The 12138-nt window shown below is 40.7% G+C and overlaps 1 protein-coding gene across 2 annotated transcripts in view; it reads left to right on the top strand.

Moving 5' to 3' along the window:
- Window positions 1–12138, top strand: part of DAAM1 (dishevelled associated activator of morphogenesis 1) — a 185571-nt gene that overhangs the window by 106327 nt on the left and 67106 nt on the right. For both annotated transcript variants that reach the window (XM_007466041.1, XM_007466040.1), the window contains exons 4-6: window positions 4115–4186; window positions 9515–9609; window positions 11587–11920. In XM_007466041.1, the coding sequence (XP_007466103.1) occupies window positions 4115–4186; window positions 9515–9609; window positions 11587–11920 (501 nt within the window). The remainder of the gene's footprint in view (window positions 1–4114; window positions 4187–9514; window positions 9610–11586; window positions 11921–12138) is intronic.

Genomic DNA, 12138 nt, shown 5'->3' with positions numbered 1-12138 from the left:
CTATTAGAGGCATGTGGACTCTTAGAGCTTGTAGGGACTTTAGAAATGGTCTAGTCTCACCTCTTATTTTGAACAGAAGAAAAACAAGGCCCAAAGATATTCAAGCTTAGCAAGAGATGCTGATTGAATAAACCAACAAGTAAGTTCTGGAACCTCATCTTTGCATGGCCTATCTGGTCATTTTTCCATCATACCATCTCTCTGAATATAAGTGATGTTTGCACATACTCTCAAAAAACAGTTATCAGTGGAGAATTTAATAACATAAAATGTTTATATCAATTCAATTCTAATTAATCTAATAGATCCTCTAAAGATAGGCATATATCTTAAATGCTTATTACATTTCAAGAAGAAACAAAACTAGATATTAATATGAATTATCCATTCTGTAGGTAGAACGAAAAGAGCATTTAATGTGATTGCTAGAACTTGTATTCCCTTAGGACAACCTTCTCTAGGTGTCTTTAAGGGTTACCTACAATCTGTTTTAAAAGAGAGGGGAAAAGCAACTTTTTTAAAGAACAGAATGAAGGCAGTATTCTTGCTTATCAGAGAAAAGTTCTAATGGAATCACTGAAATAGGTAGCCAAAAGTAGGGTTAGAGGTGTATGGTTTAGGCAGGGTTTTGTTTACAATTTCAGTGTCCACAGCTGGTCAGTGCTATGGGCTCATCTTCAGGGGCTCTTGAGAAATCCCCATGAAGACAGCTGATAACATGAGGTGTATAACAGAACAGGAGGACAGGTTAGGGAAAAGCTTCTTAAGTGCTGTCTGCATGCACACATTACAACGATAGATTAGGTGTTGATAGAGGGGCAGAAGAGTTCCCACAGAAAGTCTAGAGAGAGGGTTCAGAGGTAGCCTGGGTAAGACATCAGGCCTTAGAATAATATTCAGAAATGTTGAATGTAGCAAAAGTAGCACTAAGGGTTTAGGGAGACGTGAACTCATTTTTGGCCGCTAACCATGTTTGAGTCTCTTATAGTGAAGTGGTGAAGAGTGAAAAGCCAGCTTTGCACTCAATGTGTATTGCTTGTGGTTAACCTGAGATCTAATCTTAGGAAAGAGGTTGCCATGATTCTTTCCCACTGCCTCTGAATTTCCAGCAGGATGACCTTTAGCAACACATCTGTCCTCCCTTTACTTCTGTTTCCTCTTTGGTAAAATGAGTATAATGACAGCATCTACCTCACAGGATAGATTAAATGAAGAGCGCAGTGAGTAGAGCAGTGTTTGATGCATGGTAAGCTCTGTATGTGCTGGATATTACAGTTGCTTCTATTACAACTACAGTAGTACAGTTTATACAAGCTTGTGTTTCCACTTGTTTCTCTAGAACAAGTAAATAGAACCAAGACAGATGACTCAAAGAATAATACGTGTTTGAGGTTAGTAATACAGAGGACCCACCCTTCCAGGAATATTATACATGTTACCCTTCCATCAGCGATCTCTTTCATGGACTTTTTAGGAGGAAGTCTCCCCCTTGGCAAGTCTCTGTGTCCAGTGCTCTTTCGGGGACCTTGGAGAACAGTTGTGTTCAGATCCTCTGGCCTGTGTCTGTGTATCACTGCAGACTTCAGAAGCCACACAAAGGAGGGGGAGATTTGGTTCACAGGGATGAGCTTCTCTTGGCTACTGTAGCACACATCTGTATAGAAGGACCAGGGAAATGCACTGCTAAAATGAAGAACTCTGAGGATTACCTCCCGCCCTCAGGGATATAGTGAAAACACTTAGTATTTTTACGAGAAGCTTTCACATATGTTAGCTCATTTGATTTTCTCAGCACTGGGGGGCATGTAAAATAAAAATGAAGCTTTCTTCCCCTTATTTTGACTGCAGTATCTAGATCTACTCTTAATCTGTTTACATTATTTTAAAAGCATTTTCAGAGTGTAGAGATTTCTCTCTGTATACTAATCTTAAGCTTCTAAAATGATCTCTTTTCAGTAACCAGGACTTAATAGCTTACAGCAGGCTCTCATGGGACCCCAGACATGGGATGTGATTTTGTCGTAATTTTGGAAATTTGCCCTAGATTGAGGGACTAGAAAGATCTGGCACCTTCTATTTCATTTTATAGGTTCAAATACCATTGAATATCACTGTGGGTTTTGGCTTGCTGAAAACATTGGTAACAAAGGGGTTTTGCAAACTTTAATACTCCATTTTAATAGGAGAGAAGTGTTCAGCATTTACACTACCATTGTAGCTATTTTATTAACAGGTTAAATAATAATCAGGGGCTGTTCTAAAAACTCATCAGATTTCCTAAGCTTTTTAAAGCCATGGAAGTGTAATCCAGTCCAACTTCAAAGCTGCTGCTATAGCCTTTGTCCCCATCATCTGGGATCTTCCGTCTCCAGATGAAATGCATGCAACTCCCTGAGTTCAGATATCAGTTACTGCCAGCTTTCAAGGCACTGTAGGCAACAGTTACTTTGCCCCCTTTTCGTGACTACTTAAAGAATAGTTTTGAAATTGTTTCTTTTATCTCACTAGAGTAGACCTGCCTAGAAAGATTTGTTTAGAGAAAGTTTGTTTCTCTTCTTTTAGGTAAAGTGTAGGACTGAAATTAATAGCCCTACCTTGAAGCCGGTATCCCAAGGATGGGGATCCTGACACAGTAAATAGGTAGTAACTACTTCATTGTCCGGTAGCAGCTCCGTGTACCTGGCCCAGCTCTTCTCCAAGGGGACAGGAGATGCCGATTATACTAAGGTGTTCTCTGAATGTGAAGCTAGAGAAGAGCTGAAATTTTCCCCTTCAAGTTTCTTTGGTCACACAAATGACTTGGAGCCACACAGGTTTGCAAACATGCATGGAAATCTCCCACCACAATTCCATCTTCAAGTGGACTCAATGCTCCAGTGGAGCAGAGGCCACAGCCACCTGATTTTGGGGGGAGGTGTGAGCTTAGGCTGACACAGAGCGCCCGTCCACAGAAGCCCTGGGGGCTCTGGTGCTGGCTTCAAGTCACCCTGGTTTGTAAGATGCAGGATTCACTGGAGCGGTTTAGGAATGGGTCCCTGAATTCCTTGGGTTTCAGTTCTCTTCAGTTCAGATATATTACATTTTCTCAAACTCACAAGCTGTCATGGCATGAGGGCTGGACTTGGGACTAATGTATGTTCATTCTGTTACCTTCCATCCAATGTCGGGCTTTATTTTACCTCCTCATCTGAAGCAGTATCATCTACTTTCGGTCACATCAAATGAGACCTTTCTTCAAAATTTTTACTGTCTGCTGGAGTCTGAACAAACTAATGGAAAAAAGTCCAGTTCACAATTGGCCAAGTCCAGTGGTCATTTTTAAATTTATTTATTTATTTTTGGCTGCATTGGGTCTTCGTTGCTGTGCACGGGCTTTCTCTAGTTGTGGCGAGCGGGGGCAACTCTTCGTTGTGGTGCATAGGCTTCTCATTGTGGTGGCTTCTCTTATTGCGGAGCACAGGCTCTAGGCGCGCGGGCTTCAGTAGTTATAGCACGCTGGCTCAGTAGTTGTGGCTCGCGGGCTCTAGAGTGCAGGCACACGGGCTTAGTTGCTCTGCAGCATGTGGGATCTTCCCGGACCAGGGCTCGAACCCGTGTCCCCTGCATTGGTGGGCGGATTCTTAACCACTGCGCCGCCAGGGAATCCCCCTGTGGTCTTGGTTAAAGGCAGCTTTCCCTCTTTTGTGGACTTCATCCAGATGTGTAGTGCAGCAATACCGTCCTCAGTGCAACACAGGACCTAGAGATCCTTTGTCCTTGTAACAAACACAGAGCCCTTCCCAATGTTATTGCGCCCCTGAAGGAAAACAGCATCATACCATGTATGGCTAAGTTCCCATGTCAACTCCCCTTGAACGCTGGTTCAGAAAATGTCCCCTTTGTCACAACTAATTCTGACTTCAGCACTCTCTGTGGAAATTGGATCAGGAAGACCACCCTGATCAAGGGGACAGTCTGATGATTTAAAGCTAACATTAAAAGACAAATATCTTGTATCTCAGTGTCTTCTAATGGTTTGTGTGGGCCATTGTCTAGAGGCTCTGGAAGTCAGATGTGCTTGTGGCTGTTGTGTATATACATCTGGTGGTATATCACTTTTTTTTTTTTTCTTTAGGACCAGGAAGAAAACAAGGGAGCAACAAGTTGGCCTGAATTCTACATTGATCAGCTCAATTCCATGGCTGCTGTAGGTATCCTTTCTGTTCTTCAACTCACAGTTTAAAATGCAAGTTTAGTACAAAGCGCACAGTTGCACAATAAGTATTCACTTGAGTAAGAACTACCAAATGTCATTATCTTTCCAAACTCTATTCCAAACGCTCAGTGTTGGGGAGAAAGGGGAGGCAGGAGTGGTATTTGGCAAAATGATTTTTTTCCAGTATGTTTTAAATAAAATCGGCACATACTAAAATATAAGTGAGTTTAATGTTATTAGAGGAAATGTAATCATAAATCTGGCCTCTGTTCAACTTTAACTTGCAATTGTTCCTACCAATCATTTGGAACTTTGATAGGGCAGCACCATTCTAAAAGTTAATACCATTTAAGAATAGTACAATGAAACTATCCCTTCACTGTTCTCATCCTTCTTTTTTTTTTTTTTTTTTTTTAAACGGAGGACTTAGTTCCTGGTTTCTTGATCTTACAGGGTACGAAGGTACTCTTTTACTCGTACAAATAAGAAAAAATTTCATGGAATACGTGGTTTAATGGAAAGGCGTAATAATGAAAATGCTGAGATATCCTTGGGAAATCTTCAGTATGTGGATTTTTAGTTCAGTAATTGATGAAAATGCATTCTCAATGTCTAAAATAATGCATTCTGATCACATAGATGTCTCTGTGATGTCAGAGTTTTGAGCTGCTTGAGGGGCATCTGTCGATCCAGCAAAAATACACAGCAGAAAACATGTCATCAACATTTGAGCCTTAATAGCCTAAATCTTGTTCACATTGATAAAAATTGGAGGCTGCTCACAGGAGAGCAGTCTTTGCCTCTGTGGACACACTTAGGATTTTAACAGTTAATCTGTTAGGCTCAACTTTGAGTTTGTTATATTCAAGCAGATGATAGCTTCCATAATACTTTCTCTACCTCTCCTTTTCCTGCCATCCACAGAGCCCTTGTGGAGAATTCATTTCTTATCACTTAGAACAAACATTCTAGATTGTCTAATATTTTGCTGCTGCAACAGTTAAAAACTGACTACTATATGTGAATCATTCACACTTTTGCTAAATTTTCAGAGGCCTTGACTTTTAGTAACTTCCTCTTTTCTAGCTTTTTCTTTGAAGATGCTTCTTCTGCTGTCACATGATGAATAATAAGCACCATGGTAAACAGGGCTGTATAAATTATAGAAGAAACTGCATAAGCTTTTGCCCCAAGGGTTTCTCTAAAAGCACAGCAGAAAAGAACAGAAAATAACCACCAAATCCTTATAACAAGCATTCTACACAACAGCAAAGATGAGAAAAGAGTGATCTCAGCATTTGTATGAATATGTTATCAGAACGTGAGTCTTTTGATAACCATCAGGGATTTTTCTACATCCGCCGAAGCAATTATAATATAGTCATTTACAATTCCTGCACATAAAGGTTATTTTCTGAATTTTTAAAAAAATTTTATTTATTTTTGGCTGTGTTGGGTCTTCATTGCTGCGCGCCGGCTTTCTCTAGTTGTGGTGAGCGGGGGCTACTCTTCGTTGTGGTGCGTGGGCTTCTCATTGTGGTGGCTTCTCTTGTTGCAGAGCACGGGCTCTAGGCATGCAGGCTTCAGCAGTTGTGGAGCGCAGGCTTCAGTAGTTGTGGCTTGCGGGCTCTAGAGCGCAGGCTCAATAGTTGTGGCGCACAGGCTTAGTTACTCCGCGGCACGTGGGATCTTCCCAGACCAGGGATCAAACCCATGTCCCCTGCATTGGCAGGCGGATTCTTAACCACTGCGCCACCGGGGAAGTCCCTATTTTCTGAATTCTTGTTCTTGGCTGTTAGGGTAAAAACAAGCGGCCAGGCAGGCTGTCTCTCTTTCTAATTAAGTCAGCCTTATTTGATGTCTAACAAGGGAAGTTGCTCCTTTGTTAATGAATTCACTTCTATCAGTGGAGAAGTACTAAATAATGGATTTTTCCTTTCTTCAAATTTTGGGACAGTTAGGTTAATTTGTCCTTTAGTGACTTACTCCATGCCTTTTCCGGAGTCAGCCTGACTCGTTTCCTGCACTAGAGGGTGCGTGACGTGCTGGTATGTGGCACTTCTTCAAGAGCCTCCCTTCTCCTTCATCTAGCTCCTTGGACAACCTTTTGCTACATTCATGAGTCATCTACATTTTAATTATATTTGCTTCCTAATCGAAAGCCCTCTCTAAGAGTATCATTTCCAGGCTCTTAAATTGTCACTTTGCTCTACTTTATGGGTTAAACACCTCACAGAGCTTTCTAATGCTCCTTGAAGGACAGAACCAGCATCGTTCCAGGGTTAAGGGTAGAAGCCATTACAACAGGTGATGAAATAATGAGGCCTCACCACTCCTGCATCTTTAAAGGAGCAAGGAGGCCTGATGAGACCAGAAACTCTATGCTGAGTTTTCTGGTTTTTTCACCCTCTCTGTGGCCACCACATCCTCCCATAGTTCTAGCCAGTCTCTCTGGAGAATTCCTGACAGCACACAGTAGAAATCCTAAGACTGGGGACTGGGAAGGCACATGATTCCTCCAAATCCTTTCCTGGCCTGGCAGCTAAGCTCTTTGGCTGTCTGCTTTGGGAATTGTCGAAGGAGGGTTTATCCACATTTTCATCATCCACTGTCTTCAGCATCAGTAGCGGGTACTGCTGTCGAGTGTGCCTCACGTAACAGGCACTTTACATGCTGTTTTAAATCCTTAACAAGCACCCTGTCCTCTAAGTGCTATTTATAGATAAGGAGTCTGAGACTCAGAGAAAGGTTACCTTGCCCAAGGTCATCTCATTTGGAAGTGGAAGAGCTGGAATTTAAACCTATCAGTCTAAGCTCAAAGACTCCTTTCCAGTTTGCCTCTCACTAACTCAGTTTTTTAAATCCTTTGGCACGTGAAAGAGGCCTGGTAATTTCACCCACCCCCCCAGCCCCAGTCTCCACCCCCAGCTTTTCTGAGGTGGGACAAGCATCTGGAGAGTCTGATAAGCAGTCCAGGTTGAGAACCGCAGCGCTTACTGGTCTGTGAAGCCCTTGGTGGAACAAGTTCAGTTACTTTACGGAAGCTTCGTAACAAGAATGCTTTGTTCTTTAAAGGACCCCTGAGTGATCTGCTGGCTTTTAAAGAGTGAAAAACAATATAATAAAAGAGTGCGTGTTCCAGAGGGACCTGGGCTTTCTTGGTGTGTGGCTTCTGCGTGCAGTCTCAGGGAGCAAGGATGTGAGGTGAAGTTCAGTGTGCTTAGCGGGTTGGCTTATTGATTTCACACCAATGAGATATTTCAAACAGGAGCTTAGTTCCAGACTCCATACCAGGAATGATTTCTGTGCCTGGTTTGCGCATCTCTCTCGGCCCTGCATGTTCCAGTGTAAACCTTAGCAGCTTTGACTGGAAGATCCTCTGCCAGGATGCACTTCGTCTTTTGCCCACTCCTCATGTGAACAGGGATTTAGTAAGTGCATAGAGCACCCAAGGAGGCCGCCACAAGCCAGTCCAGTGTATGGCAAGGTACATACTGGATGTTTGGCCTAGCAGCCATCTTCAGAAATGTAGGCAGATCCCCTTTTCTGTCGAAAAGCTGCAAATTTAGACTTCTCCATAAATGTGAAGCTTGAAAACTTGAGCCTCCACATAAATTATTTTATTTCGAAAAGTCACATTAGAATGTCAGGTTCATCTCCATAACCTCGACTTTCTCAATACAATAAACAATCTTAGATTCAATTCTCATTGTACTACACACAGAAAAGAGTATACTGTCTTCTGTTTTGAGAGGAAAGTAATAGTCCTTATATTGGGGAAGGAAATTCCAATTTAAATTTCTTGACTTTTCATAAATCTCCTAACTCTGCTAGGAAGAATCCTAATGTAGTCTGCCTTTATTTGGAGGTTACACCCTCTCCAAGATTGTTAAAAGGATAAATATATGCATCTTTATTTAGTATTAATGAACCACAATAAGAAACGTGGGTAGTTTTAATTTGGGAGGTTTGGGTGACTAAGCTTAGGAACAAGAAGTGATGTTCATAAAAGTCTTGATTCTGGGCTGCAGATTCAAAGTGATTGCTTAAGAGTCTGAACAAGTTCAGCTGTGCCACAGGAGATTAAATGTACTTGGCTGGATTTGTGCTCAATTTTCCAGGATATGGGTCTCACGGAGCGGTGAAGAAATTCATTGGCTATTTCTGCATGCAGCCTCTTCCCCTACCATCCTCTGGTGACAGCTGTCCGGGCGCATCACCAGCAAGAGGGCAGCTTTAGCAGAAACAATTCAAGTTTACAAAACAAGATTTTACTGATTTTTATTTCACTTGCCATAAATGATACTGATATATGTTTGCTTTGGGCTTCACCATCCTAAGTGTGAAGTCAAATTTAGGTTTTAGTTAGCGTTTAGTTACTTAATGCTTGTACTGTTAACGTGAAAAAAATTAAGTAAAGTCACCCCTTGATGATGTGTGGACCTGACAGAAAGGGAGAGACTGGACCATTGAGGCACGTGGATAAGAGCCAGATGTTTTTTTCTGTACCCCAATCTGTTTCCCAACCATGCATTTTATCAGAATGGGTAACAAGTAAAAAGACTGAGACTGGACAAGCACATGTTAAGAGTAGGAGGAAGGCAAGGGACCTGTGGTTCCGTGGGGTAGAAACACCTGGGGCCATAAGACTTGGCGATACTTTTAGTACATTTAGGTGCTCATGGCATAAAAGGAATGGAAAAGACTTTTTAACAAGTCTATGACCTTAAATCATTTCTAAAACTTAAGCATTTACTCCAAAGGAATTGTCTGTCTTTGTATCAGGTCCAATTTAATCGTTCCTCTTAAAAAATAATTGGATGTAACAGAAAATGTAAAAAAATTACACTTTTTTTTTTTTTAAGATTACACTTTTTGACTGAGAAATGGAAGAGATAGCATGGAAAGATTGCTGCCTGCCTCTCTTTGATAGTGTGATAATGTTTACTTTAATTGTCAGATTGTTATATTTAACTATAGGTCTAATCTTTCCTTTTCTATCAAATAAATAGTAATATCTTCATCAGAGTGTAGTTATAGAATAGTTACACAAGTGTTTGGACAACTTAATCTCTACTAAGATTTCTCAACATTTTCTTAAAACTTTATTTAAATTCAAAAGAAGTAACTTGTAGTACAGAGAATGAATTTGTGGAATTCTTGGTGCTTTTGGTCTACGTTTTGGCTTGTAGTAAATCTTGGTCATATTATTATTGATTATTTGTATTAAAAGTGATAGCATGTAATCTGTGGGCTTGTCTTACTTGTACTATAATTAAAACAAAAATTGAAGAAGTAACTTTAGTTTTCTTTGCATAGAGAAAATCTCTGCTGGCTTTAGAGAAAGAAGAGGAAGAAGAGAGAAGTAAAACTATAGAGAGTTTGAAGACAGCACTAAGGACGAAACCAATGAGGTAATTTTTATACTGGGTAGCGTGTACTACTTGTCTCTTTTCTTTTTCTGCTTTTCTACTTTCTTCTTCCCTTGTTTTTCCCCTTCCTTTCTTCTTTATTTTTCTGCAATAGCCAAACTCTTGAGGAAGTCTTAAATTAAAAACATGTAATTGAACAGTGGATGAAATACTTTAACCATTGATCATTCAATAAATTGTTTCTCTTCGGTTAAAAGATATGCAGACATCCATGAAGGTGGCTAAAATACAAAAAGGCAGAAACTAATAAGTGTTGGTGCAGATGTGGAGAGATTGTAACCCTCATTCATTGCTGGGGGGAATGTAAAATGGTGCAACCATTTTGGAAAACAGTTGGACATTTCCGCAGAATATTAAACATAGTGTTGCCATATGACCCGACAATTCTACTTCTCGATATATAGCCCAAGGGAAATGAAAACATGTCCCTAAAACCTTGTGTGCGAATATTAGCATTATTTATAATAGCCAGAAATTGGAAACACCTAAATTCTATCAACTGATGAACTGATAAATAAAATGTGACATATCCATAAGACAGAATATTTTTCAACCCTAAAAAGGAATGGAGTACTGATACATGCTACAACATGGATGAGCCTTGAAAATATTTATGCAAAGCGAAAGAAGCCAGACACGAGGGACCACGTATTGTATGATTCCATTTATATGAAATATCCAGAAAAGGCCAATCCATAGAGACAGAAAGATAAAGTGGTTGTCTGGGGTTAGGGAGAGAGGAAAATGGTCTTTTGGGGATAATTAAAATGTTCTAAAATCAGATAGTGACCATGGTTGCACAACTCTGTGAATATATTAAAAATCACTGAATTACACGTTTGAAAGTATGAATTTTATGGCATGTGAGTTATATCTCAATAAGACGGTTGTAAAAGAAATGGATGAGCAATCAGCTTCTACTGTGTGCCTACCACACGTCCATTTTCCATTAATCCTCTAAGGTTTGGTGGGATATGGGGGTGCTTACAGGTGCATGTCATCAGCACTAGTGCTACGAATGAAGCTTGGCTAGGTCTGGGTGATGTGGTTGGATGAAATAGCTGAGAAATAAAATTCCCTATATTTGACTATAAAATGCTAGGAAAAAATGTACTGATTCCTCAAAAATCATATACAGTAGTATATCAAAAGTTTTCTAGTCTATCCTAACAAGATCAGTGTTTCCCTCTGTATGTGTGTTCTGCATTCTCAGATGTTAATGGTTATCCAAGGCTAAATAAGTTTGGAAATTTCTGGAGTGGTCACATCAACAGGTTATGTTACTTTTGAACTTTTCAGAGGCTTAACCTACAGATGTGTATTGTGAATTATTCTCATTGATTGACTTTACAGTTAAATAAGTGCTGTAAATATCCAAAAAATTAATGTACAGTAATAAAGTATTGCTTTTATTTGTTTTATATATTGGGATTCCATATAGCATGCCATACAAAAGAAGGTTTTTGCTATAAAACTAAGGAGATAGATTATCATTTGTTTGGCAAGTAAATATCCTGGAGTTTAAGGATGGTCTTTGACTTTTCATTGGTATGGGGTGTGCCTGGGTCAGTGGTCAACACTTAAACATGCATGGGGACTGGATGCTATCATAACACAGGATCAGCAGATGACTTTAACCTAAGGTGAATATTCTGAATGTCTTCTTGTTCCTGGTTTTCTGTGGTTATAAGATCTGTTAATTGGTTATTCATATCGGTTAAGATCTTTTTAACTCAAATGGAGATTTTTTTCACACTTCTGGTTAGACCTGACCATTGGGTCTGGGCCAAGGAGGAGGCCTCCAATTAAGAAGACTTCGTGTAAGCCTTTGGGTACTTTAGGAACTACATCTTCTTACTTTCTCCTGCCCACCAGCCCCCTAAACTTTTCTGTTAAGGGCTATTAAAATATTCCAAAAAGACTTAAGTCTGATACATTTTAACCTTCTCCTCGTGACAGGTTTGTAACCCGATTCATTGACTTGGACGGCCTGTCATGTATTCTCAACTTTCTAAAGACCATGGACTACGAGACCTCGGAGTCTCGAATACATACCTCTCTCATTGGATGTATAAAGGCACTAATGAACAACTCTCAAGGCCGGGCTCACGTCCTGGCTCATTCTGAGAGTATTAATGTAATTGCTCAGAGTCTGAGCACAGAGAACATTAAGACGAAGGTGGCCGTGCTGGAAATCTTGGGCGCTGTGTGCCTGGTTCCCGGGGGCCACAAGAAGGTCCTGCAGGCCATGCTGCACTACCAGAAGTACGCCAGCGAGAGAACCCGCTTTCAGGTGGGTGCTTCCTCGCCACTTCTTCATTCCTGCCTTCAGACCAGTGCCTTTCCTGGCCCCGAAGGGGGAATGTTAACTTGAGATTTTCCCCTGTGGTGAGCATTCACGATGGGACTTCAAGCATTTCCTTCTTCTTAGGTAGAGAGTAGAATGTTCTTTCTGTAGTTGATCAATCTGGGGTTGTGGATTTACAGTAGTCCCCCCCCCCCCCCCCCCCC

The sequence above is a fragment of the Lipotes vexillifer genome, unplaced genomic scaffold (assembly GCF_000442215.2).
Source record: "Lipotes vexillifer unplaced genomic scaffold, Lipotes_vexillifer_v1.1 scaffold25, whole genome shotgun sequence".
NCBI classification, from domain to species: domain Eukaryota; kingdom Metazoa; phylum Chordata; class Mammalia; order Artiodactyla; family Lipotidae; genus Lipotes; species Lipotes vexillifer.
Note: the sequence above shows the minus strand (reverse complement) of the source record. Positions and strands in the feature narration are given on the sequence as shown.